The 26,512-nt window shown below is 39.7% G+C and overlaps 1 protein-coding gene across 1 annotated transcript; it reads left to right on the plus strand.

Annotated features, from left to right (window-relative positions):
- The first annotated feature begins 18,276 nt into the window (after positions 1 to 18,276).
- Positions 18,277 to 19,457, plus strand: LOC110943165 (WW domain-binding protein 11-like). The gene is made up of 2 exons (XM_022184920.1): positions 18,277 to 18,821; positions 18,914 to 19,457. The coding sequence occupies exons 1-2, from the start codon at positions 18,277 to 18,279 to the stop codon at positions 19,455 to 19,457; spliced, it is 1,089 nt and encodes a 362-aa protein (XP_022040612.1).
- Positions 19,458 to 26,512: the final 7,055 nt, after the last annotated feature.

A 26,512-nucleotide genomic window follows, 5' to 3' on the forward strand; every position in this document is an offset into this window, starting at 1 on the left:
GGTGTTTAAATTGGTCGAGATTGACATTTCTGAGGTAAACAACAACGAGTTCTTTTCAAAACCTAAAAAATATTTTTGTTAAAAAACAACCAAACAACTCGGGAAAGAAAGAATGTGAGGGAAATGGTGGTAATAACAAGAGAAATGGAAACAATTTCAAAAACAAAGGGGTTGGGTTTGAAAAGAAAATGGCTAAAAAGAATGTTAAGCCAAAGGAAAAGATGAGTGATGTTTTTGTTGTTGGTCCTAGTGTTGATGCTGAAAAGGAGTATATTGTCAATCAAAAAGCCGTTGATGATTTCAATGCGGCAAAGAAGTTGAGAGAAGAGACATACAAATCAACTTTTGTCGAATATGACAAAAGAATTTGTTACCACTGCAATGAAATTGGTCACATGGCCAAACAATGCATGAAAAAGTTTGTGAAACCAGTTTTGCAAAAACCAAACTCTAAAACTCAAACTGATGAAAAGGGTAAAAAACCTATGGTTTCCCCCGTTCGAATCTTGAAAAGAGGAGAATCCTTGAAGTCTGAAGAAAAGACAAAATCAACCTTTGAGATTGGCGAATCTTCGAAGACTCACAAGACTTCAAAAATTTATCCAAAGATGAAAGTTTTTGAAAATCAATCATGGGTGGCAAAACCAAAATCATCAGTTGAAGAGAAAACGATGGAGAATGTTTTGAAAACTGAACCAAAAGTCTTTGAAAATGATGTGGATAAACTTGAATTTGAACTTGATAAACTTCTTGAGGAATTTCCACCGATTAAGAAAGAAAATTTAAAATCAAAAGTCAAAACTGATGTTCCAAATGTCATTTTTAACTTTTCGAAAGTTGATGTGACATGTGATATTGTGTTTGGTAGTGTTTCAACTATAAAGAAATCATGGGCGTCATTGTTTGAATGAATTTCTTCAATGTGTGCAGGGGCTTCTAAGGTCGATAACCTCGAAGTGGATAATGGACAGCGGAGCTTCAAGGCACATGACCGAAATGCTAGCATTGCTTTATGACGTCAAATCTATCAATGGTGGATATGTGGGATTTGCTGGAAATCAGGGTGGCAGGATAGTTGGTCAAGGGACTCTAACGAATGGAGTTGTTACGTTTGATAAAGTGAATTATATAATCGAACTTGAAAACAATCTGCTGAGTATCTCGCAGATCTGTGACAAGTCTTTTATAGTACATTTCACTAAAAATGAATGTTTAATAATCAAACCTGATTTCAAAATTCCTGAGGAGATGGTGTTGATGCGAGCTCCCCGAGAAAATGACTTGTACGTTCTCGATATAAGTGTCGCAACAACAACAGATCATAAAAACAGTGTTTTGTGACAAAAACAAAGGTAACAGAAAAAGAGTCGATAATGTGGCATCGAAAGATGGGCCACATTCATGTTAGAAAAATGAACTTTCTTGTACACAATGATTTAGTTGAAGGTGTGAATCTTAAAAGTTTCCATTTAAATGATGATTGTGTAGAGTGCAAGAAGGGAAAGCAGACAAAGAAGTCACACCCGCAGAAGTTGCTGAATTCAATCCAAGTACCGCTCGAGAGACTCCACATGGATCTCTTTGGGCTGGTTAATGTGAAAAGTATCAGTGGAGATTTATACTGTCTGGTAGTCACTGATGACTTCACAAGGTTTTCGTGGGTGGTGTGCATGGAAAGGAAAGATCAAACGTTCGAGTCATTGATGGTCCTATTCAAGAAGATGGAAACGCTGTATAAGCTGCCGATCAGGAGAATAAGAAGCGATAATGGAACGGAGTTCAAGAATAATAGAATGCTCGAGTTCTGTAACGAGAAAGGGATTCTTCATGAATTTAGTGCACCATACACTCCACAGCAGAATGGTGTAGCTGAAAGAAAGAATTATGCCTTGAATGAAACAGCTCGAACAATGCTTGCCGATTCCAAGTTGCCAATATTTTTCTGGAGTGAAGCAGTGGCAACAGCGTGTTACACACTGAATAGAGTCCTCACAGTGAAGAAATACAAGAAAACGTGTTTTGAACTTATTCATTGTTATAAGCCGAATTTGAAGTTTTTAGAAGCGTTTGGATCTCCATGTACCTTTATAGATCCTGATGGCAAGTTTCGTGCTAAATCTAATGAGGGTTTCTTTGTAGGTTACGCGAGCCCGCTGAAGAGGGTGTTCGTTCCATGCCTGGGGAAAGTACTTCAAGTTCAGCATGTAGATTGTCATAAGCATACAGCTCCACCGCAACTTCCCGGACAAAGATTCATGTTCGATTATGACAAACTCTGGGAGTCTTTCCAACTTCCGACTGAGCCAAGTATCGAGGAACTCTTACTGTTATACCAACAACAACAATCTAGTTCACAAGATCAGGTGCCAAGACCGTTGGTAGTTTCTCAACCCGACGTGGGTACTAATGATCATGAGGCCGGTCCAAGTGGAACGACACACGAAGACCCAGAAGAACCAGCTCCAACATTTGATAATTCTGACGACTCAGAATCGGAATCCGGTCCGACCTTTGACGAGGAACCAGATGTTGCAACGACAGAAGCTGAGGATCACACCGGTGATCAAGACATCACGAACTTGCAGTCGGAAGTTAATGTGTCTAACACTGCAATGCCAAGAACTTTGTCTTATCATCCTTCAGAACAGATAATCGGTGATCTTCAGAGCGGAGTAAAGACGAGGGATCAGATTAACAGAGCACTTGCTTGTTTTTATACATCTGTTGCTCCTTTACAGGAAGAATTCTCACTTAAGTGTTTTATCTCGCAGATTGAACCAAGAACTTATAAGGAAGCTTTAACTGAAGAAAGCTGGGTGAACGCTATGCAGGAAGAGCTGCAGTAGTTTGAGAAGCTGGGAGTCTGGAGATTAGTTGATCTCCCTGAGAATCAAAAGCTGATTAAGACAAAGTGGGTTTTTAAATGTAAGAGGGATGATAGAGGAGTGATCGTAAGGAACAAAGCACGATTGGTTGTACAGGGTTTCAGTCAGCAGGAAGGCACTGACTTCACAGAAGTATATACACCGGTTGCTAGACTCGAGGCGATAAGAATCTTCCTGGCATTCGCGTCCTGGAAAGGATTCAAAGTATACCAACTAGATGTCAAGTCTGCATTCCTATATGGCAAGATCAAGGAAGAAGTGTACGTTGGACAACCGCCGGGGTTCACAGATCCAGTACACAAAAACAAAGTCTATGTATGATCGTGAAACGACCTGATGAGTCGATCAGAAGAGTGCTCAGACCGAATCAGAGGCGGAATACATTGAGTTGGTCTTCATTTAGCTTGGATTCACTATAAAATGTCTTGTTTATTGATCTTTAACAGAGTTACAGTACAGAGACACTTCAACGGAGCTTCGCCGTCGGAAATCAGACTGTTACAAATGAGATCGTTTGAACCCTATATATACAAGATGACACTGACCGTTTGAAGCACTTCAAACGGTCTCCTTTCAAACGGACACTATAATTCAAACGATATCTAATTCAAACGGTTACAATTCAAATGAGTGACATATTCAAACGGACACTATTCTCTCAAACGGTGACTTCTAATTGGACCTTTCAAACGATTGGATCTTCAATCGGTCAACACCACATTTGTCTTTTCATGCATTCCATATTGACTTCATGTGCACAAGCATACTGATTTGTGTAATAATCTTTCAATGATGATGTCACTTGATGTCATTAGCATGATGTCATCATCAAGAATGATGACATCATGCTTGATCCGAACCGTACCGAATCTGAGACTCGACATAAGACGAAGACGACAGATGAATGCACCAACAGACTCCCCCTCAGATGTTGACGAGTCTTAAGTGTCGAGTCTTTGCATCTTCAGTCATTATCAGTCTCTTTTCTTTCTTAGCAAATACCAGGATCTTCTCTTTGGCTCTAGCCTCGTCAGACTCCCCCTTTCATCATGATGGGATCGCTATCTGGAATTTGCTATCACCTTGAGATCAAATCCTAGCTTTTCAGTTTAAGCTTTTCTCAGGTTCTGATGTATCTCCTGACTTTCCATAGCAGCAGGATCAGAAACCTACACATCTCACACATTCTATTACAAACCAACAAAGTTGTGATTCAACTTAACGAATCAACTAAACATTCGAAAATTTTTCACATTTAAAATTTATCAAAATTTAAACATTTCAAACTCTGATTCAACATTTCAAAACAATTAATCAAACCAACTGTTCATCATGTTTAGCCTTTGAGATTTTGAATATCAGCTCTCCAACATCAGTTGTCGAAAATCTTTTTGGATTTTCAAAATATGAAACATAAATGCAAAAATTAAATGCAGCAATGAAATATGTACAAACATATTTTTGCGAGTTCGTGCAAGAGGATCATATCAGCTGCCGACTAGACACTAGCACCGTTAAGCTGTTATTTCATTTTAAGCTTTTAAACAGTTCGCATAGATTGCCGATATTCTGATCCACTTAAATTCTCACAAAACTTTCAACCTGTTCAGGATACTGAATTAATGTTTTAGAACTTAAACATCTACATATGTCCCACCTCAGTATATACTCCCGTATCCAGACCCCAATATTCAGTCTTACAGGTGAGTGTACCACAGCTGATATCTGTTAAGGGGTAGATGCGAGGGCCGTGAGAGCTCAGGTCGATACTTCCGTATACGCAGAGAGATGACGGCTTCGACTTTAAGGTGTGTCCCCTTTAGAGGATCTTTTATTTACAACAGCAGCGACTATCAATTTTATTGTTTCATCAGCATGCTGAGGGTGAGCTTATATTTCAAAGCTTTTTGCAGAAAGTATTATTCGGGGACTAGGTCAGTACTTCCATACAGCAGAAGTCCCGGGATAATACCCCAGATATCACTGAGCATAAAGACCTAGTATCTAATAATACGGGACCCTTCAAACAGGATTTCAGGGGTTACCTATATTTCCTGGAGGTGTTCCCCACGTAGACGCAAGTGAAAGTTATGTTTATATCCCAAACTGATCTACTAATTCTGTGAAAACCTACCTGCACATGTTTAGCGAGACTGCTTAATTGCATTTATACATTACAAATCTTTAGCGTACTGTGTCAGTCTAGCTGATGTACTATCATTTCCTCTTTTATGCAACAAAAACTCATTTTAATTTTTCGATGTTTTTGACATTTTCAAATTTTCTAATTTTTTTAAAATTTTACTCCCCCTAAAATCAAAATATGTTTCAATTTTGATTTTCTCGGAAAATTTGAAACAAACTGTACAAACTTGACAACTTGATGAGAATCACTTCAATTCTCCATCCACATGGCGTAAACAATCAGAACTCCCCCTCACAACAAACTATTTTCCCATTGTGATTTCAAAACACTTAAGTTTGTTTTAATCAAAATGGTTTTTCCGGAAAAATTAGTTTGTTTACCAAACATTTGTAGGTTCGGGGTTACTTCATCACCTTGTTTTCTTCTTCCACATGACAGATTTAACAATTTCAGTTTTAGATCTCAAACACCATTTGTAGAAAATCAAGTACAACTTAACGTCCCTGATTTACCACATGTAAAACGAAAAATCACCAGAGTGAAATTTCTCAAGAAATGTGCCGATTCATGTTCCACGCTTACCAACCTGGGAACACCGGCAAGTCAAGTTTTTCTATTTAAACAGATTCACCCAAGCCTGATGGTCCTTGGGTGATTTCGAATTCTTGTTCCACAATGGTGGAAAGTTTGCATCATCCATTGTTAAACCCGAATTCTCCTTTTTTTCCTCAACCAATGGCTCCTCTGGCTTTGACGAACCAGAATCATTGCCTGCACATGGCTTGTCTGACTTTGACATGTCAGATTCATCGCCAGAAGGTGGCTTGTCTGACTTTAACACATCAGATTCATCGCCGACCATTTTCTCCTTCTTCTTTTCTTCTTTCGTCCTCAGATTTGTATCCGATGAATTCGTCTTGTTTGACTTTGCAATCGCGAAAGTTGATTCATCAGAACTCTTATTCTTACCCACAGATGAACCCGAGGACAAGATCTTCTCGAGATACTCTCTCGCCTTCTTCCTCTTCTTCCTCAGTCTGTCTTTCTGCCCCTGTGAAAGTTTAACTTTCTTTTCTTGAATTGTCTGTTCTTGAACTTTAGGTTTTAGAACCTTCTGTTCATAGGGCTTGACTTTGACTGGAATCTTTGCCAATTTCTGAGACTTAGCCCTCAATCTGTCATTCGATCTCCTTGGGCAATCTCTGGCAATTTGACCTTTAATTTGACAATTAAAGCATCTTCTCGTCTCATAATTCCAACTTTGGCAGTTAACAGCAATGTGTCCTTGATAAGCGCATCGGTAACACACTCTGTTATCGTACCATGTACCACCTTCACACCAAACGCTCAGATCATAGCATTGTCTGGCTTGGTGATATTCCTTCCTCATGTTTGCTGGATTTGGCTTTTGAGCACTGTGGTCCGACCTGCGCCACTTATTTCCAACAGTTTTTGAGTTTTCATTTTTCAATTTTTGTGATTTTTGATTTTGATTGGATGATTGATCTGATGAGCTTTTATTTTCTTTTTGTACAATTTTCAAATTTTTAATTTTTTGTTTCTGTTCCACTTTCTTCTTCAAAGGTTTTTGCTTAGAGCATTCTCCCTTTTCAGTTGATTGCAGAACAGTTTTCTGAAATTTTTCTTTTAATTTTAAAAACACTTTTTGTTTTTCAATTTTTCCTTTTTCATCATCAGATTTCTCATCACAATCTTCAACTTTGACATTGTCAAAGTTTGTGACATCGTCACTTATTGAAACAGAATTGATCGGTTTTGGACATGGAATGTTCACATACTTTGAAGAAATCACAAAACCTTTCAATTGTGTTTCAAGCTCACTGATTTTCTTTCGAGCTTGCTCACTTTCCTTTTCAAGTCGAATAATCTTTTCAAGATGAGAATTGATCATTTTTTGCTTTTCGATGTTGTTTTTGCATTGTTTCTGATTGTTGTCGGATTATTTTGGTGATTGTGGCTGCTAGGGTTATTCGTATTGACTGGTTTGGTGTCCTGTTCTTGTGCGAATTCAATTAGGGTTTCAAATGAGTCATTTAAAATCGGATGGGTTGTTTCCTCCGGTTGATCGTGGTAAACCTCTTGTTGATGGCGGCAGACCCACATACTCGTTTGAAACTTTGGCCAGCCGGGTTATTGATGTAGACGGTAATACTTGGTTACCCCGTCGGAGAACACTTCAGTCGGCTCAATCGGAACCCTGTAAGGTTAACTTAATTGATGAATTGGCAAGGGTTTCAGTTCCAATCGATGCTGATAACTTGCGGCCAACCAGTAGGGTTCCTGATAGGGAAGTGACAAGCTCAGTTGCTGCATCGGCTGGTCAAGGGAACGTAAAAAGCTCAACGGTTCCGGTATCATTTGCTAATGTAGTTAACAGCACTCAGGAGAAGGTGAAGGTGAATTTTAGGGAGATGGAGTCTACCGAGACTGTGGATGGAGCTGATGTTGTCATTCCATTGTCTTCGGTTAAACAAGTCACGGATAGGTATGCAAATACACTCTATGGGTATTTTTTGGGTAAACGGGTGGTTGATTATTTTGCTAAGAACAACTGGGTTAAGTATGGTCTGGCGAGATTGATGATGAATGCGAATGGTTTCTTTTTCTTTAAGTTCAACACTAAGGAAGGGATGGACAAGATGTTAGAGGATGGGCCATGGTTGATTAGGAATGTTCCGATTATTTTGAAGGAGTGGTCGGCCTCTATCAAACTGGAGAAAGAGGATATTAAAGCAATTCCAGTGTGGGTTAAGATGCATGATGTGCCGTTAGCGGCATATACTGAGGATGGTCTTAGCTTGGTTACTTCTAAGATAGGGGTGCCTAAGATGTTGGATTCGTATATTGCCACGATGTGTGATGAATCCTGGGGTAGAAGTAGTTATGCTAGAGCTCTAATTGAAGTGCAAGCGGGGGCTGACTTAAAAAGAAGTGTTACTGTTGCAGTTCCATCTTTAGATGGTAATGGCTATTCTAAGGTGGAAGTCAAAATTGAATATGATTGGGAGCCTTTAAGGTGTTCTTCTTGCTGTGTTTTTGGTCATGATGATAGTTCGTGTCCTAAGAACCCTCAGGTAAACATGGGTGGGGATACTGAGAAGAAGAAAAATGATGACTTTCAGGTCGTAGGAGCCAAAAAGAAAAAACCTAATAATCAAGGGCTTCATATGAAAAACCAGAAGCCAAAGGTAGTTTACAGGCCCGTTGTCAACCCTAAACCTAAATCGTCCTCAAAGAGTCCGATGCAGAATCAGGTTTCAACATCTAACCAGTTTGATATTCTAAAGGATGATAATGGTAATCAGGGAGGTACCACTGTGGGTCGAGTGGAGAAGAAACCATCGGGTGACAGGCAGGAATCAGATGAGGAGGTGGTTGAAGAAGTCTACACTGAAACTAGTAAATTTATGACATCGGGTACTCATCCTTTCTCTTCGAAAGCAGGGGCAAGCACCTCTTCTACCATGGTCTCTAATGGATAGGCTGTCTGCTTTTCGTCTGAAGGGGCTGCTATTTTGTGGCTACTTTATCTTTGATGATGGTGGTTGAGGATTATGTTTTGTGTGTTGCATTGTTTTGTCTACTAGATGTCTTGTCATGATGTATAGTAGACTAGGTTATGGGGTGTGATAGGTATTTGGTTTTTGTTTGTTTTACATATATGGGGCATGTCCTGTATATGAACTAGTGTGGAACACATCCTCACTACTTGTACTTATTTGCGGTTGCATTTTAATAGATTCACCGGGGTAACCCTTTACCCAAAAAAAAAAAATGTTGTTTTTGCAAAACACATCTCTCCCATCTTCAAGAATTTTTATTTGACTTTGAAATTCCTTCTCCACTTTTAATTTCTCATTTTCAAAATTTTTCATTTTATCTTCAAAAACTTTCACATTTTCTTTCAAATTTTTGTTTTCAAGCTTCATCCAGAAATCTTCATCTTCTAAAGATTTCTGTTTGCTTTCAAACTCTTTTTCTTTTTCTTTCAAAACTTTGTTTTCTGATGTCAAACTGTTCAAATTACTTAACAGTTTAACATTCTCAGATTTCAACTTCTCACAATTTTCTTGTAAATCCAGAATCTGCTTTTCATCAGTTTGCTTCTCATCTTTCAACTTCTTGACTTCCGATGTCAAACTTTCCGCATCCTTCAAGAGTTTGTCATTGTCAGTCTTAAAGTTGTCACACTTAGAGCACACTGATTCACAACTTGATGATCCAAACTCTGCAGATTCCTCAGCATTTGAAGCTTCTTCTTCATTTGCCCTGAATGTACCTGCACAAAATATTTTAACGAAATCAAGAGGATTTTCATTCTCATCTATATAACAACCTCTCTTGATATCGTATTTCATCACATATTTTGCCCTAACACATTCAACAATCCTTTTGATCATCTCCTCAATCACATCTAAACCCAGATCCAACATATGATTTTCCAGCACTTTAATCATATCTTTTCTTTTCTTTCTATTTTCAAATTCATGAGTTTTAAGTTTGCTGATGAATTTGTTTAGATGTAATTTTGAAAAATTTGTATCCTTCCTTAAATTTTCCAAACATTCACTCCATTCAACAGGTAATGCATCTGCAAACTTTTCTATTTTTTCAGCATCTGACAGAAATATCTCATGATTTTTCAAGTAATTAAGTAAGACGCTATATCGGTTTTCTAGATCTTCCAAAGTTTCATCTTTCAAACATATAAAGTATTTAAACCTTTTTATAGTTGACACGTGATTAGATGGAGCTCTGGGCGATCAAGGCGATTTGGTGAAACCCTAGACGATTACCAATCTCTGATCTCGATTGATCTTGATTAGCATCTAAGGAATTCGATTTCATCTTTAATCGGTTCTTTAGTTCTAATTACTTGAAGTCAGATTAGGGTTCGAGTTCTAGGGTTCCGTTCTTTGAAGTTAGCGGCCTGTTTCTACTAATCTGTTTTGATTAGGGTTCCGTATTTTCTTTCCAAGTAGGCTGTTGTTTCTCATTCGTTTGCTGCCGTCAAACCTATTGCATTTGTTTCCGGTTTTCCTCTGATTATTTTTGGGTGACGGCTGCATATTTACCAACTAGGGTTTTTTTCTCGTTCGTTGCTGATTGTTAGGATAAAGTTTTGCGGCGGTTTTGCTGAACATTCACCATCTTCACGGCTACTAGGGTTGTCCAATTGGCGGCTGCTAGGGTTGTGAAAACTTGGAATGGTTGCATCTAAACCTTATGGGGGAAATCAGCAGGCTAGTTGTGGGAAGCCGACATTATCCTTTGAAGCAATTGCTGCACGATTTCTTGATGCTGATGGGAAGCCGAAGCGTGGTGTAACAAGTACAACACAAAGTGACCATAAGACTACCAACATCATCGATGAACTTACCAAGGTCTCATCTCCGGTTCGGTTAGAAAAATGGGAGGTTGAAAAGTCTGATAATTTCTGGGATTTCTCTAGCAATTACACGCCAAAATCAGACCTTTTTGGAGCTTCTGAATCGGCTGTGAATGGGACTGAATCGGCTGATCAGTTAAACAAGAGATATGCGCCAAACTCTAATTCTGTTTTGGATTATGCTGAATCGGCTGGTCCAGGGAACATAAAATCTTCGGGAATTCAGGTACCTTTATCGTTTGCTAAAGTTGTAAACAATACTACGGAGAAGGTGAAGGTGAATTTTAGGGAGATGGAGTCTACAGAGACCGTAGATGGAGCTGATGTTGTTATTCCGTTGTCTTCAGTTAAGCAAGTCACGGACAGGTATGCAAACACTCTGTATGGGTATTTCTTGGGCAAACGTCTAGCATTTCCTGTGGTGGATTTTTTTGCGAAAAGCAATTGGGTTAAGTATGGTTTGTCGAGGATAATGATGAATGCAAACGGCTTCTTTTTCTTTAAGTTTAAAACAAAGGAAGGGATGGACAGCATGTTAGAGGACGGGCCATGGATGATAAGAAATGTTCCGATAATTTTGAAGGAGTGGTCGGTCTTAGTTAAGCTAGAGAAAGAGGATATTAAAACTATTCCAGTATGGGTAAAGATGCATGATGTGCCATTAGCGGCATATACTGAGGATGGTATTAGTTTGGTTGCCTCTAAGATAGGGGTGCCCAAGATGCTGGATTCATACACTGCCACGATGTGTGCTGAGTCTTGGGGCAGAAGCAGTTATGCGAGGGCTCTTATTGAAGTCCAGGCAGGGGCTGACTTAAAGAGGTGTGTTACTGTTGCTATCCCGTCTTTAGATGGTACTGGTTACTCAAAGGTGGAGGTTAAAATTGAATATGATTGGAAACCTTTAAGATGCTCTTCTTGCTGTGTTTTTGGTCATGAAGATAGCTCGTGCCCAAAAAACCATCAGGTTGGTTCGAATGGGGATTCTGGTGTGAAAAAAGATGATTTTCAGGTTGTGGGTGCCAAGAAGAAAAAAGCTAATAACCAAGGTCTTCATATCAAGAATCAGAAACCAAAGGTAGTTTACAGGCCAGTTGTCAACCCTAAACCAAAATCGTCCTCAAAGAGTCTGATGCAGAATCAGGTTTCAACATCTAACCCGTTTGATGTTCTGAAGGATGATAATGGCAATCAGGGAGGTACCACTGTGGGACGAGTGGAGAAGAAACCGTCGGGTGACAGGCAGGATTCGGATGAGGAGGTGGTGGAAGAAGTCTACACTGAAACTAGTAAATTTATGACATCGGGTACTCATCCTTTCTCTTCGAAAGCAGGGGCAAGCACCTCTTCTACCAAGGTCTCTAATGGATAGGCTGTCTGCTTTTCGTCTGAAGGGGCTGCTATTTTGTGGCTTCTTTATCTTCGATGATGGTGGTTGAGGATTTTTGTTTTGTGTGTTGCATTGTTTTGTCTACTAGCTGTCTTGTCATGATGTATAGTAGACTAGGTTATGGGGTGTGATAGGTATTTGGTTTTTGTTTGTTTTACATATATGGGGCATGTCCTGTATATGAACTAGTGTGGAACACATCCTCACCACTTGTACTTATTTGCGGTTGCATTTTTAATAGATTCACCGGGGTAACCCTTTACCCAAAAAAAAGTATTTAAACCTTTTTGCCCATCCATTCTTTTTCACATTTTTATAACTCTCATCTATAAATCCTCGATTCCAATCATTAAATCTCTCAAAATAATAATTTTCTTCTTCATCAAATATCTTGTCCATCTTTCAAGCACAAACTTTTCAAACAATCTGATTGGGCCTTTACTGATTGGGTCGATGATAATGAAAATTGGGCCTTTTGATCAATGAATATAACAAGCCGACAACCCACTTCACTTTGCTGACAACAACTTTACATATAAACTTTGGTTGGGCCGCACAAGATAAAGGCTATACTCCAATTAATTTGACCGCTGATATGAACCAATCACATGGGCTAAACATTTTCAAAACACTTATTCAATCTATGTTCAGACAAAGCACATGGGTTCTGTCAATCTCAACCATGCATTGGTCCGACATCTACAAGACTAACACATGGACCTTTAATATGTATAACATTCAACCGGCAATAATAAATGTGTATTGACTCTGATTGGGTCGAACAATCTCTAGTTGATGATTGGACCAAACAATCACTTTAACAAAAACCAATAAGCCCTTTATCCTTTCAATACAAATTTGCAATGAATTATTACACAGACCAAGTAGTTGACTGTCGACAACCCTCACGTGTATCACTGATGACTTTGATCAAATCGATGCAAGATGATAATACCGATTAACTTTTTGAATTTTGTTTGCACTAAAGATAAGTGGCCGACAAACAACCTTGAATTCAATGTTACACACAACACAATGCACAATCACTTGAAATAATGAAACACTTTCAAACGGTAACCATGTTTCAAACGGACAAGGTCAATTTCAAACGGAAGTGATTGCTTCAAACTATAGTTCAAACGGAATGCATATTTTCAAACGATAGGTTCATGTTCAAACGGAATGGTCTCTTTCAAACTATAGTTCAAACGATAGGTTGCATATTTCAAACGGACAGGCAAGCCTCGTTCAAACGGTCATCAATTTTCAATCCATTTTGACCAGTTTTACGTTGAGTTTTGATCTGATATTTTCAAGGTTTGATTAAAACACTGTTATGTATATTATATGTGAAAATCGGTTGTTTTTAACCGTGAAAAGTATCAGATTTTGAAAGAAGGTGTAGAAGATCAGAATTTGCTAGCGAAAACGAGCTAAACGGTAAGAACTCTTCCTCCTGAGCTCTGATACCACTTGTAGGATCGTGAAACGACCTGATGAGTCGATCAGAAGAGTGCTCAGATCGAATCAGAGGCGGAATACATTGATTTGGTCTTCGTTTAGCTTGAATTCACTATAAAATGTCTTGTTTATTGATCTTTAACAGAGTTACAGTACAGAGACACTTCGACGGAGCTTCGCAGTCGGAAATCAGACTGTTACAAATGAGATCGTTTGAACCCTATATACACAAGATGACCCTGGCCGTTTGAAGCACTTCAAACGGTCTCCTTTCAAACGGACACTATAATTCAAACGATATAGTGTCCTTTCAAACGGACACTATCTAATTCAGACGGTTACAATTCAAATGAGTGACATATTCAAACGGACACTATTCTCTCAAACGGTGACTTCTAATTGGAGCTTTCAAACGATTGGATCTTCAATCGGTCAACACCACATTTGTCTTTTCATGCATTCCATATTGACTTCATGTGCACAAGCATACTGATTTGTGTAATAATCTTTCAATGATGATGTCACTTGATGTCATTAGCATGATGTCATCATCAAGAATGATGACATCATGCTTGATCCGAACCGTACCGAATCTGACACTTGACATAAGACGAAGACGACAGATGAATGCACTAACAGTCTATCTTCTGGATAAAGCGCTTTACGGTTTACACCAGGCCCCGAGAGCCTGGTATGAGACGCTTTCCCAATACCTGCTGGACTACGGGTTCATCAGAGGGACAGTTGATAGTACATTGTTTACCAAAGAGGTTGCAGGGCATCTATTGATTGTGCAGATTTATGTCGACGATATCATTTTTGGATCAACGAATGATGATTTGTGTAAGGATTTTGAGAAGGTGATGAAAAAGAAATTTGAGATGAGTTCAATGGGGAAGATGAAGTTCTTCCAAGGGTTGCAGGTGGAGCAGATGCCCGAAGGAATCTTCATTCATCAAACTAAATAGGTGAACGATGTTCTGGAAAAGTTCAACATGGCTCAATCTAGTCCAGCATCAACCCCCTAGCTCAGAATCACGGAATCTTTCTAGATGAGAGTGGAGAAAAAGTGGAAGAGACGTTGTATCAGTCGATAATTGGATCCTTGATGTATCTCCCGCCCAGACATCATGTATCCGATGCGTTTATGCGCCCGATATCAGTCAAGCCCAAAGCAGTCACACCTGACAATCGTTAAACGAAGTTTACGATATTTGAAAGGCTGCCCAAGCATTGGCTTGTGGTATCCTAGATAGGGTGACTTCTCTCTCACAGGTTTTGCTGATTCGGATTTTGGTAGCTGCAAGCAAAATGCTAAGTCCACCACTGCAAGCTGTCAGTTCTTCGAAACTCGACTAGTTACTTGGCAGTGCAAGAAACAAACCTCAGTAGCGTTCTCTACTTGTGAGGCTAAATACGTTTCGGCCTCAAGCTGTTGCTCTCAGATCCTTTGGATCCAACAGCAGATGCGAGACTTTGGTTTGCAGTTCTTGAACACGCCAATATTTGTGGACAATGAAGCAGCGATTAACATAACGAAAAACCCGGTTCACCATTGTAAAACAAAGCACATAGAAATCCGACATCATTTCATCCGTGATTGTCACGAGAAGAAATTGATTCGGATAGATCTTATACACACCGATGAACAGAGGGCCGATTTTTACACCAAATCATTTGACAAAAAGAGATTTAACTATCTTTTGAAATTAAATGGGATGAAAAATTTGCTTTCTGGGAGGGTTGTTGAATGTGAAGCCGAGGAGGGCGACGATCTGATGTGATCCGCGTCATGTTGTCAAGTTTTTGTACAATTTATTTTTTGCTTTCGATAAAAACAAATACACAAAAATATGTCTTTATTTTTAGGGGGAGAAAGTTTGCAGAAAAATACAAAAACATGATAAAATTACAAAATCCAAAAACATTAGAAAATCAGAAAAATCCAAAAACATTGAAAAACTGAAAAAGAGTTTGTGTAAAAAGGGGAAATGATAGTACATTAGCTAGACAGATACAGTACGCTAAAGAATTGTATAGTTAAAAATGCGTTAGACAGTCTTGCAAATGATTTGTTGATAGGTTTTTACACATTTAGTAGATTTGTTTGGGATATAAACAAAAATAATAACTTGCTTTTACGTGGGGAACATCTCCAGAATATATAGGTAACCCCTGAAATCTCGTTTGAAAGGTCCTATTTCTGACATACTAGGTCTTTGTACATGATGATATCTGGGGTATTATACCAGGACTTCTGATTTTGCGGAAGTAATAGCCTAGTCCTCGTATAATACTCTGCACATGCTTTATTCGTAAAGCCTCCCCTCAGCATAAAAAATGATGAAACATTGCAAAATGCTAATCATGTGCTGTTGTAAAAAAAGATTCTCTAAAGGGAACCCACCGAAAGTCGAGCCATCATCTCTCTGCTGAACGGAAGTTCTGACCTGAGCTCTCATGGCCTCGCACTTAACCCTATACAGATATCATTAGTGTACATTCACCTGCAAGACTGAATATAGTGATCTGGATATGGGAGTATATTCTGAGGTGGTACACGCGTAAAAGTCAAGATCTTAAAACATTAAATCCGTATCCCGAATAGATTGAACTTTGTGTGAAAATTTAAGAGGATCAGTATATCGACAATCAAAGCAAATTGTTTAATGTTGCATATGAAATCTAAGCTTAACGGTACTCGTATCTTGTCAGAAGCTGATATGATCCCCTAACACGCTCCCAAAAATATTGTATGTACAGTTTACTGCTTATCATATTCAAAAGTCCAAAAAGATTTGCATTTCATCTTATTTTCGACAACGGACGTTGGGGATCAGATAATCAATGTCTTATGTACTGAATATGTCTGGATCATGAGGTTTGGGTAAGCAGAAGTTTGAAAAAGTTATTGGTAATTGCTTAAAAGTTCAAAAGTTCATTAACTTGAACTTAAAATCTGTTTCAGAAAATCAGCATCTTCATAAACTGGTCAGCCAAGGTCATTAACTTGGACTTGGCTGGCTAAACATTTGACCAAGGTCATTAACTTGGACTTGGTTAACTGGGTGTGTCGATAAAAATCTCAAAAATGTAAAAAATTGAAAAAAGTTGAAATTAATTTCGTTTGAAATGATGATTTCGTTTGAAATCATAATCCCGTTTGAAATGCAATTCAGCTTGAAAGGTAATTCCGCTTGAACACATAATTCCGCTTGAAACTGGATTTCCGTTTTTAAAAGTAATTCCGCTTGAAACATATCAGTGCTTATTCTACGCGGAATTACCCCGTCTATAAATAGGGGTGTGATTTCGTTTGAACGACTCATTTTCCTGATTTCGTTTCAAAGCTCTTGTTAGTGGCGATTTCAAACGAAATCCCATCACATCGATTTCTAGTCGTTACTTTGCCCGATTTTCTGCTCGAAATCTGATTATAGTTGGCATACTCAACTATAATCATGGGAAAGGTGAGAGATCTGTGTTAATTTGACCCAGATTTGACTGATTTCGTTTGGTCGACGATGAACAGAACTTAAAACGTAGATCTAGGGTTAATTTGTAGATAAAAATGACCGATTAACATACCCTTGAACTCGGAATTTGATATAGATCTAAGTTAGGGTTTCAATTTGATGTAAATGATCCGATTTCGTTTGAAGACGGTAGATCTGTAGGTTTGAACTTAGATCTAGGACGTTTTTGTGATCAAACTTGAATGAAAAACACACACACATGCTCGGAAATCATCATAGATCAAAACCAGTTAATTAATTTGATCATCAGTTCTTGAAAATTTGTTGTTGGTTAATTTCGTTTCAAACTGATAATTCCGCTTGAAATGGATATTTCGTTTCAAGTGTGATTTCGTTTGTAATATCAGTTGAAATGTGATTCCGTTTTAAAGTGTAATTTCGTTTGAACTATGATTCCGCATAAACTGTGATTTCGTGTAAATAGTTGATTTCATTTGAACAGTGATTTCGTTTGAGATGTAATTCAGTTTGAGATGTTATTTCGTATGAGACTTGAATTCGTTTGAAATTGTGATTCCGCATGAAATGTATTTTCGTTTGAAGCAATTTCGTTTGAATGTGTTTTGATTTGAAAAATTTTTCTAAGTAGTAATCTGATTGTATGTTGTTAATTTTGTAGGCTTCGAATGTGTTGTTTGATCCACTGCACAACACTTGTTGTGTTTATGATAAAAAGATTCCAAAGATGGCTGGTTTCACAGAAATTCTTGAGTTTATGGAGAGATTGCCAATTCAAAAAGCATTGAGGAACCAACACTTGGTATTCAGATATCACATTAAACGTTTTTGGGAGAGTGCAACATATGATGAGGCAAACAAGACAATAAATTCGATTGTGAGCGTAAATGGCAAAGATAAACCGATCATTATCACTGAACAGCTTGTACGTGAAGTGATTAACTTTCCAGATGAAGAGAATTCTCCTACGAAGTTTCCGAAGAGGATGGTAAAGGGATGCATGTTAAGGATGGGCTACAATGGTTCACGAAACAAAGCAAACTATTTAAAAGCATGTTTTCCAAGGCTTTACAAGTTTCGTATCCATTCAGTGGTGAATGCTCTCAGTCACAGGAAGGGAGGTTATGATGCTATGCGCGATTATCAAATGAATATGGTGACTGCTCTTGTATTAAACAAAAAAGTACAACTTTTCACACATTGTGTTTCATTATATGGTTGAAAATATCACGTCGAAAAGCAAGACTTGGGTTTATCCACGTTTTATTCAGATGATATTGGACCATGCATATCCTGAGTTGGAGAGAGATGAAAATAATGATCTGTTGGTGCAGTATCACATGGATAATGAGTCTTTGAAACAATTGGCTTGATATCATCCAAAACATCCAGAACCAAAGACAAAAGTAGAATTCTTTGGTTTCATCAAAGACAAGAATTATCAAGATCCAGATCCAATCAATCATCAGAACTGGAGGAATGAGGAAGAAATGAAAGAAAAGAGTTACGCTGATGAGTTGAAAATCCTTGAAAGTTTCAAAGATACAAGAAATGAATGGTTTGTGAAAGTGGATAAAAAGAAAAAGAGCAGAAAAGCAACTCCGAAAGTTCAAATTGAGGAGGGTTCGTCATCTCAGCCAAAGAAAAAGTGTCAAAAGAGAAGTGTTGAGACTATGCTTGTTGACGAATCTGAAGAAGAAGCTGAAGATGAAGCTGAAGCTGAAACTGAGGTTCATGTTGAAGGAGATGCTCGTTTATCTCCTAATTGTGCAGAGTTTTTGAAATCTATTAATGCTTATAATGCTGAAAAAGAAAAGGCAGCTGGTGAGGAAGAAGGTGACGATGGAGATAAAAGTTCTTCTAGTTCTGAATCTGAAGTTGATGAAACAGAGCGTATGAGGAGAATTCAAGCTGAAATTGCAAAAGAAAAGCAGCTTAAAAGAAAGAGGAGAGAGGAGAAGGATGATGATGTGTATGTTCCATCTCCTAAACATGTGATAGAATCTCAGACACCTCCATCTGGTGGTAGAAAAAGGCAAGTGCTAGAAAGAGTGTAGTTTCTCCAAGAGCAGCAAGGAAGAAATTGATTGTGAGGTTGCCTAAACGCACACCGAAAACAAAATCTAGTCAACCACCATCACCACCACCTGAATCATCACCACATAAATCTCCACCAAAACAACCTACACCACCACCATCACCTCCACCACATCTCTCACCATTACATCTTTCACCACTACATCAATCACCACCACATCTATCACCACTACACCAAACACCTATTCAAGAACAACCTGTTCTTACTTCACAACAAATTTTCCAAACACCGCCACTCACACAACCACCTATCCAAACTACACCAGGTTCTTCTGGTTACAAATCATTTCCAAATATTCCAAAGGGTATTACTCTTGAAGAAATAGGTGATTTCAACTTTGCAAGTGATGTTCAAGTAAAGAGTTTGGAAAAGAAAGTTGAAGAAGTATTGATTGAAAACAAGAAGCTGGTTGATCGTGAGAAAAAGCTTGAGAAGCATGTTAAGTCTGTAGAAGCTGAAAATTCTTCGCTGTCAAAGAAAATTGAAGTTGATCAGACAGAAATTGATATTCTAAAAGTGAAAGTTGCAGAATTAGAAGAAGAGAAAGCACGCCGAGATGAGCAGAATAAGTGATTTGAGTTGAAAAACAAAGAATTGGAAGCTGCCAAAGCTATGAAAGAACATGAGATTTATATGATGAATAAAGTGCTAGAAAACATGCTTGGAAAGTCTATAGAGCAGAGGTTTGAAGAGATAGAAGTAGAAGAGGTTAGAGCGAAACGTCAAGCTGAAATTGATGCTGAAATGAAGCAAAGGTGTTGAAGGTTCTGAGGTTACAGAAAGATCAATAGTTCCATCTGGTGTTTCTGAGTCTCATATCCAAAATCTTCATCCTATATCAGCAGTGTCTGTTATTTTTGAGGAAGATGTGTTGATTGATGACGTCATTAGTGATGAGGAAGATGATGAAGAGGATGATGACGAAGAGGATGATGATGAAGAAAAAGTTGATGATGCAGATGATGTTTTCTCTGCTAGCAGTCACAGTGATGATGATGATGATGACAATGATCAGGGTGGTACTGGTGTTAAAGTTACTGAAGCATCGAACGAACAAAATGTTGATGATTTTCTTCAAGATGATGCTAATGAAGAGGCTGAGGATGCCTCAGGTTAGGGGGAGCAAGTGGATGATCAAAGTGTTGATAAAGTTGAGAAGTTAATTTTGCGTCTAAAGCCTGAAATAGAGGAAGGTGAAATCAGGCACACGTATACAATGGCTGAGATTATTGAGTTGACGAAAATTGATGATCCTAATTTTAAATTTGATTTTGAAGAAGAGTTGAATGCATTCGATATCAACCAACAACCTGATTATGAGTACAAGTATGTTGATGAAGCCGATAACTATGATAGGGTTGAGGTTGAGGATTGTACTGATGAAGAAAGTGTGAATGAAGACACTTCAAACTTTCCAACTCTGGTTGAGTTCTTCAGTCAAGAGAACAGAGATGAACTGAGGAGAAAAGTTGCTGAATGTTTGAAAGATAAGAATTTTGATGGTACTACGAAAGATCCACAGCGAGAAGAACGCAAGAAATGGTTGTGACAACTCGAATAATTTAGGTTAGCGTTACTAAAACTCCACAATCTTTGGCGTTGGACCACGCGTGTACATCACTAGATATTTATGTGTGCATATTAATTGTACACGAAGTCGTTAAACGTGTTATATGTATTAATTGTGTCATATATGTGCTTAATTACTTATGTCGCATTGGTGTATTGGTACGTACGTAGTAGAGTAAATAATGTAGTGTCGTTTAGTCTCCCGCTTGGGCCATTTCTGGACCGCACACAATTCTTTGGGCCTAACGGTTACGTTTAGGCTGCACGTATGTTGGGCGGCACACACACACTTCACTTTATTGAGCCGCTCATATACAATTCTTTTGAGTCGTCTGTACCTCGGTCTAGCTAGCAGCCCAAATACCTAGAAGCCCAAGTAACTAGATAATTAGGAATAACACAAGGGGTTGCGGCAGCCCACTTGTTTCAATCGACAGCCCATTTGTTTCAAATTGGATATATGATTTTGATCCCATACACTCTTTACATATTAACAAATATATTAAACAAAGAACCCTAGTGCCTCCCTTGAAATTGACGAAACCTCACCCCTCCCAAGATGCGGCAGGAGAAACCCCAACCCCCTTCTCGAGACATCATCTGAATCGATAGAACTTGTGGTTAGTAGCTTTATATTTATGCTAGTTTGTACTTACTACTTAGTGATGTTTCATGAAAGTTGATAAGGGCAAAAATGGATGTTTCATGTGAATTTGTGTCATAAGATAAGGTGATCAAAAGTCAAGGATATCAGTTCAGATTAATTGCTTGTGTCAGGTCACACATGAATAAAGTGACTAAGATTGTATGTTATTGAGGTCCAATTAGAAACTTGTATTAACTGTTGTTGATTAATGTTTAGATCATGACTAAGGGTTGATTCTTGATGATAACAGATTGTTATGAATTCCGATTTCATGATGCATGAATGATGATGATAATTGTATCGATGATTGAGTATTATTAAGCAGTTTACCGCTCGATGTTCATGATTGTGTGCTCATATGTGATTTGTGTTGCATATTTCGGTACAATATTTATAAATTGATTGAGTGTTGATCATTAGAATGTGTTGCATGAGTAGTAAGGATGACATGATATTATTATAAATAGGATAATGCAAATTAAAGTGTTCACTAAATTCACAAATCCATGCAACCGATTATGACACATCAGTAGCTTTAGGGGTCCAATGCATTTGATAGTAAGTGTTCTGACGTAGTTGATGACCTTGAATAAAGTGGCGGCCATGAGGTTGCATGTAGTTCAATGATGTTGTCATTGAAAGTCAAGGGTATTAACAATTCATGTGGTATGGTAACAAGGGTTGGATAAAAAAAAACTGTGTTTATTAATTAGGATGTTGGCAGGTGGATTTTGGGGGTGTGACAGATTGGTATCAGAGCTATTGGTTATAGAGAACTTGGTTTTGATAATGGAAAAACGTTTTTATTAAAACCAGACTATAACCAGTACAGTGCTCAACGATCCACAACGACGCCTCGCTCCACGTGCAAGACTCAACATCCTAGGTAATAAGGTTTATGTTTATTGCCTACTTGCTAGAATTATATAGAACTTTGCTCGTGGTATGCTTAGATTACCTTGCTCACTATTTGTTATTGCTTGAGAACACTTGTGTGCTTACACTCTTCTGTCATCGCACTATTCGCGAACCTCTCTCACTTACGTTACATTTGCTATGAAGATCATGGCCGGACGTATCAACATGACACAAGCCCAGTTGACGGCTCTCATTAACGAACGGATTGCTGCGGCACTTGCAGCCATACAAGCAGGAGGTATACCCTGCAGTCGTAACTAGGATCTTTAGATCCTACACTCCTAAACCAACTCTTGTGTTTAACCTTGTCCTATTCTTATACACAATAGGTCAACACGCTCAGCCACCTGTTTACACCTTCAAAAATCTCAAGGATTGCCAACCTAGTACCTTCAGTGGAACTGAGGGAGTTGAAGGCCTCCTCCACTGGTTCGAGGGGCTCGAAACTGACTACGAGGTGTGTGATTGCCCTGAGTCTCGTAGAGTAAAGTTTGCTACTGGAACACTCGAAGGTGCTGCATTAACCTGGTGGGAAGCACAGGTTCAAATGTTAGGGCTGGCAGCTGCTAATGCCACTCCCTGGAACGAGTTCAAGGACCTAATTAAGGAAGAGTTTTGCAGTCGAGAAGACATCCACAAACTAGAGGTAGAGTTCCTCAACCTACAGATGGTGGGGTCTGAAATTGAAGTTTATACGAAGAGATCGAATGAATTAGCCACATTTTGTCCCAGTATGGTAGACCCTCCCACCAAACGCATCGAACTGTATCTCAAGGGTCTGGTGCCCGAAATTCAGAGTCATACGACCGCAGCTAATCTTGGCACTATCCAGCAAGTCACTCGGCTTGCTCATCGTCTCACAGACCAGGCTGTAGAACAGAACAAACTACCGGAACGTGCTAAGACTGATACTACATGTGCTTCTAGTGGTAACAAACGCAAGTGGGATGAAAGCCTGAGCAAGGAATTAATTTTGGTCCAGCCTCTGGCGCAGCAGCAAAAGATAGATGACTACCAGAGCCCCAGACAGCAGTTTTCTAGTAGTCGTGGGTAGAGTGGATATCGAGGTAATCATCCAAAGTGTAACAGATGCAATAGACACCACAGCGGTCAGTGCAACAAGGGTCGTTGCCAGCGGTGTCTCAAGATTGGTCATGAAGCTAAGGATTGTCGAAGCTCACGTCCTGTAACTCAAGAACAGCTACGGCCGCCTCAATCTTCACAGAATCAGCAGCAACAACAAAGTTTTAAAGGATGTTTTCAGTGTGATGCTAAAGATCACTACAAGAGACATTGTCCGCATATAAACCAGGACCAGATTCAGAACCACGACCATGGCAACAGGGACGACAATGGGGATAGCATTGGGGGAAACAATGGAAACAATGACGCCTGGGCCGCATGTACGTGATTGGTTAGGGTGACGCAAGGAACGATCCTAATGTAATAATGGGTAAGTTTCTTCTCTATGACTTTTATGTTACTGTCTTGTTTGATTCGGGTGTGGATACCAATTATATGTCCTTGAAAGTTAGTCAAATATTAAAATGTGCACCAACTTCCTTGAACACAAAACCTGTCGTAGTGTTAGCTTATGGTACAAGTCTAGAGGCCATTCATAGTTCAGGGTTGTAATCTTATCCTCGCTGGGCAGACGTTCCCTATCGACTTCATTCCTATAGTTCTGGACAGCACCTATAGCTCGCGCACCGTATCGTTTAGCTCCAACTGAACTGGAAGAACTGTCGAAGCAACTACAAGAGCTCTTGGATAAGGGCTTCATTCGTCCAAGCTCTTCGCCTTGGGGAGCTCCAGTATTATTCGTGAAAAAGAAGGACGGTACCTTCAGGATGTGCATTGATTACCGTGAACTGAACAAGGTGACAGTGAAGAACCGCTACCCTCTTCCACGTATCGATGATTTGTTCGATCAATTGCAAGGGTCGAGCTAATACTCCAAGATTGATCTGAGGTCAGGTTATCATCAGCTGAGAGTCTGGGATGAGGACATCTCCAAGACAGCATTCAGAACTCGCTACGGCCAGTACGAGTTTCTAGTCATGCCATTCGGGCTAATGAACGCGCCTGCAGTTTTCATGGATTTAATGAACAGAGTGTGCAAACCCTATTTAGACAAGTTCGTGATTGTTTTTATCGACGACATTCTGATCTACTCCAAGAGTCAGGAGGAACACGAGCAACACCTGCGTCTTATCTTGGAACTTCTTCGAAAGGAACAACTGTACGCCAAGTTTTCAAAATGCGACTTCTGGCTTCGTGAAGTCCACTTTCTAGGCCATGTGGTAAACAAGGATGGGATTCATGTTGATTCATCCAAGGTAGATTCGATCAGGAACTGGCCTGCACCGCGTACACCAACGGAAATACGCCAATTCTTGGGTTTGGCGGGTTACTACAGGCGATTCATTAGAGACTTCTCAAAGATCGCACAGCCGCTTACATTGCTGACACAGAAGGGTGTCACTTATCGTTGGGGTAATTCCCAGGAAACCGCTTTTCAGCACTTAAAGGATAGACTTTGCAGTGCACCTATTCTCTCATTGCCAGATGGCACGGATGATTTTGTGGTCTATTGTGACGCATCGATGCGGGGGCTTGGTTGTGTATTGATGCAGCGGGATAAAGTTATTGCTTATGCTTCGCGCCAACTCAAAGTTCACGAACGGAACTACAAGACGCACGATTTAGAGCTGTGAACTGTTGTTTTTGCGCTTAAGATATGGCGACACTACCTGTACGGTACCAAGTGCACTATCTATACCGATCACAGGAGTCTCGAGCATATCTTCAAGCAGAAGGAATTAAACATGCGTCAACGCCGATGGGTTGAACTACTGAACGATTACGAATGCGCCATCAAGTACCATCCAGGCCAAGCCAATGTTGTGGCTCACGCCCTCAGTGGAAAAGATACTTTACCTAGACGCGTGCGAGCCCTACAGCTTACTATTCAGTCTAGTCTTCCTGCTCAGACATATATCTTAAGGAAGTGGTCCCAAGGCACGGGGTGCCCACCTCTATCATTTCGGATCGCGATGCACGATTCACTTCAGAACTATGGCAAGCAATGCACAAGGCTTTTGGCTCTCGGTTAGATATGAGCACGGCTTATCACCCTCAAACGGACTGGCAGTCTGAGCGCACGATTCAAACCTTAGAAGACATGCTTTGGGCATGTGTTTTCGATTTTGCCAACGGCTGGGAAAAGCATCTCCCTTTGGTAGAGTTCTCATACAACAACAGTTATCACACCAGCATACAAGCCGCTCCATTCGAGGCATTGTACGGGCGTAAATGCCGGTCACCTCTCTGTTGGGCAGAGGTGGGAGATAGTCAGAGCACGGGTCCAGAACTTACAGTGGACACCACGGAAAACATTGCACAAATAAGACAACGCTTGGCGGCAGCTCACGACCGTCAGAAAAGCTATGCGGATAAGCGTAGGAAGCCATTGGAATTTCAGGTCGGGGACCGGGTTTTACTTAAAGTCTCACCCTGGAAGGGTGTGGTTCGTTTTGGCAAACAAGGAAAGATCAATCCGCGGTATGTCAGACCATTCGAAATCGCAGAAAGAATAGGCAAAGTGGCCTACAGACTAAACTTACCATCTGAACTCGGTGCAGTTCACAATGTCTTTCACGTGTCAAATCTGAAGAAGTGCCTGTCAGATGAGACCCTCATAGTTCCTTTGAAGGAGCTCACTATCGACGAGCGGTTGCAGTTCGTCGAGGAACCTGTTGAAATCACAGACCGGGATGTCAAGGTCCTCAAGAACACGAGAATCCCTCTTGTTTGAGTTCGTTGGAACTCCCGTCGCGGCCCAGAGTTCACCTGGGAGCGTGAAGATCAAATGAAACTCAAGTATCGCCGGTTATTCGAAACCAATGCAACCACTGCTGAGGCTGAAGCTACTACTGCAGAATTTCGGGACGAAATTCCAAATCAACGGGGGGATGATGTGACACCCCAGAAAACCAGTAAACGATACAACTTACCTAGCTTCCTCAGTAACCGCATGCTAAATTTCGGGACGAAATTTCTTTCAAGTTGGGGATAATGTGACAACTCGAATAATTTAGGTTAGCGTTACTTAAACTCCACAATCTTTGGCGCTGGACCACGCGTGTACATCACTAGATATTTATGTGTGCATATTAACTGTACACGAAGTCGTTAAACGTGTTATATGTATTAATTGTGTCATATATGTGCTTAATTACTTATGTCACATTGGTGTATTGGTACGTACGTAGTAGAGTAAATAATGTAGTGTCGTTTAGTCTCCCGCTTGGGCCATTTTTGGACCGCACACAATTCTTTGGGCCTAACGGTTACGTTTAGGCTGCACGTATATTGGGCGGCACACACACACTTCACTTTATTGAGCAGCTCATATACAATTCTTTTGAGTCGTCTGTACCTCGGTCTAGCTAGCAGCCCAAATACCTAGAAGCCCAAGTAACTAGATAATTAG

This window comes from Helianthus annuus, chromosome 5 (assembly GCF_002127325.2).
Source record: "Helianthus annuus cultivar XRQ/B chromosome 5, HanXRQr2.0-SUNRISE, whole genome shotgun sequence".
Taxonomy (NCBI): domain Eukaryota; kingdom Viridiplantae; phylum Streptophyta; class Magnoliopsida; order Asterales; family Asteraceae; genus Helianthus; species Helianthus annuus.

What these genes read in the sequence shown, in the direction of transcription:
- LOC110943165 (XM_022184920.1), top strand. Translation starts at nt 18,277, where the DNA reads ATGAAAGAAAAGAGTTACGCTGATGAGTTGAAAATCCTTGAAAGTTTC. An exon ending in CCATCTGGTGGTAGAAAAAG is followed by an intron (nt 18,822 to 18,913) that starts GCAAGTGCTAGA and finishes AACAAAATCTAG; the next exon opens with TCAACCACCATCACCACCAC.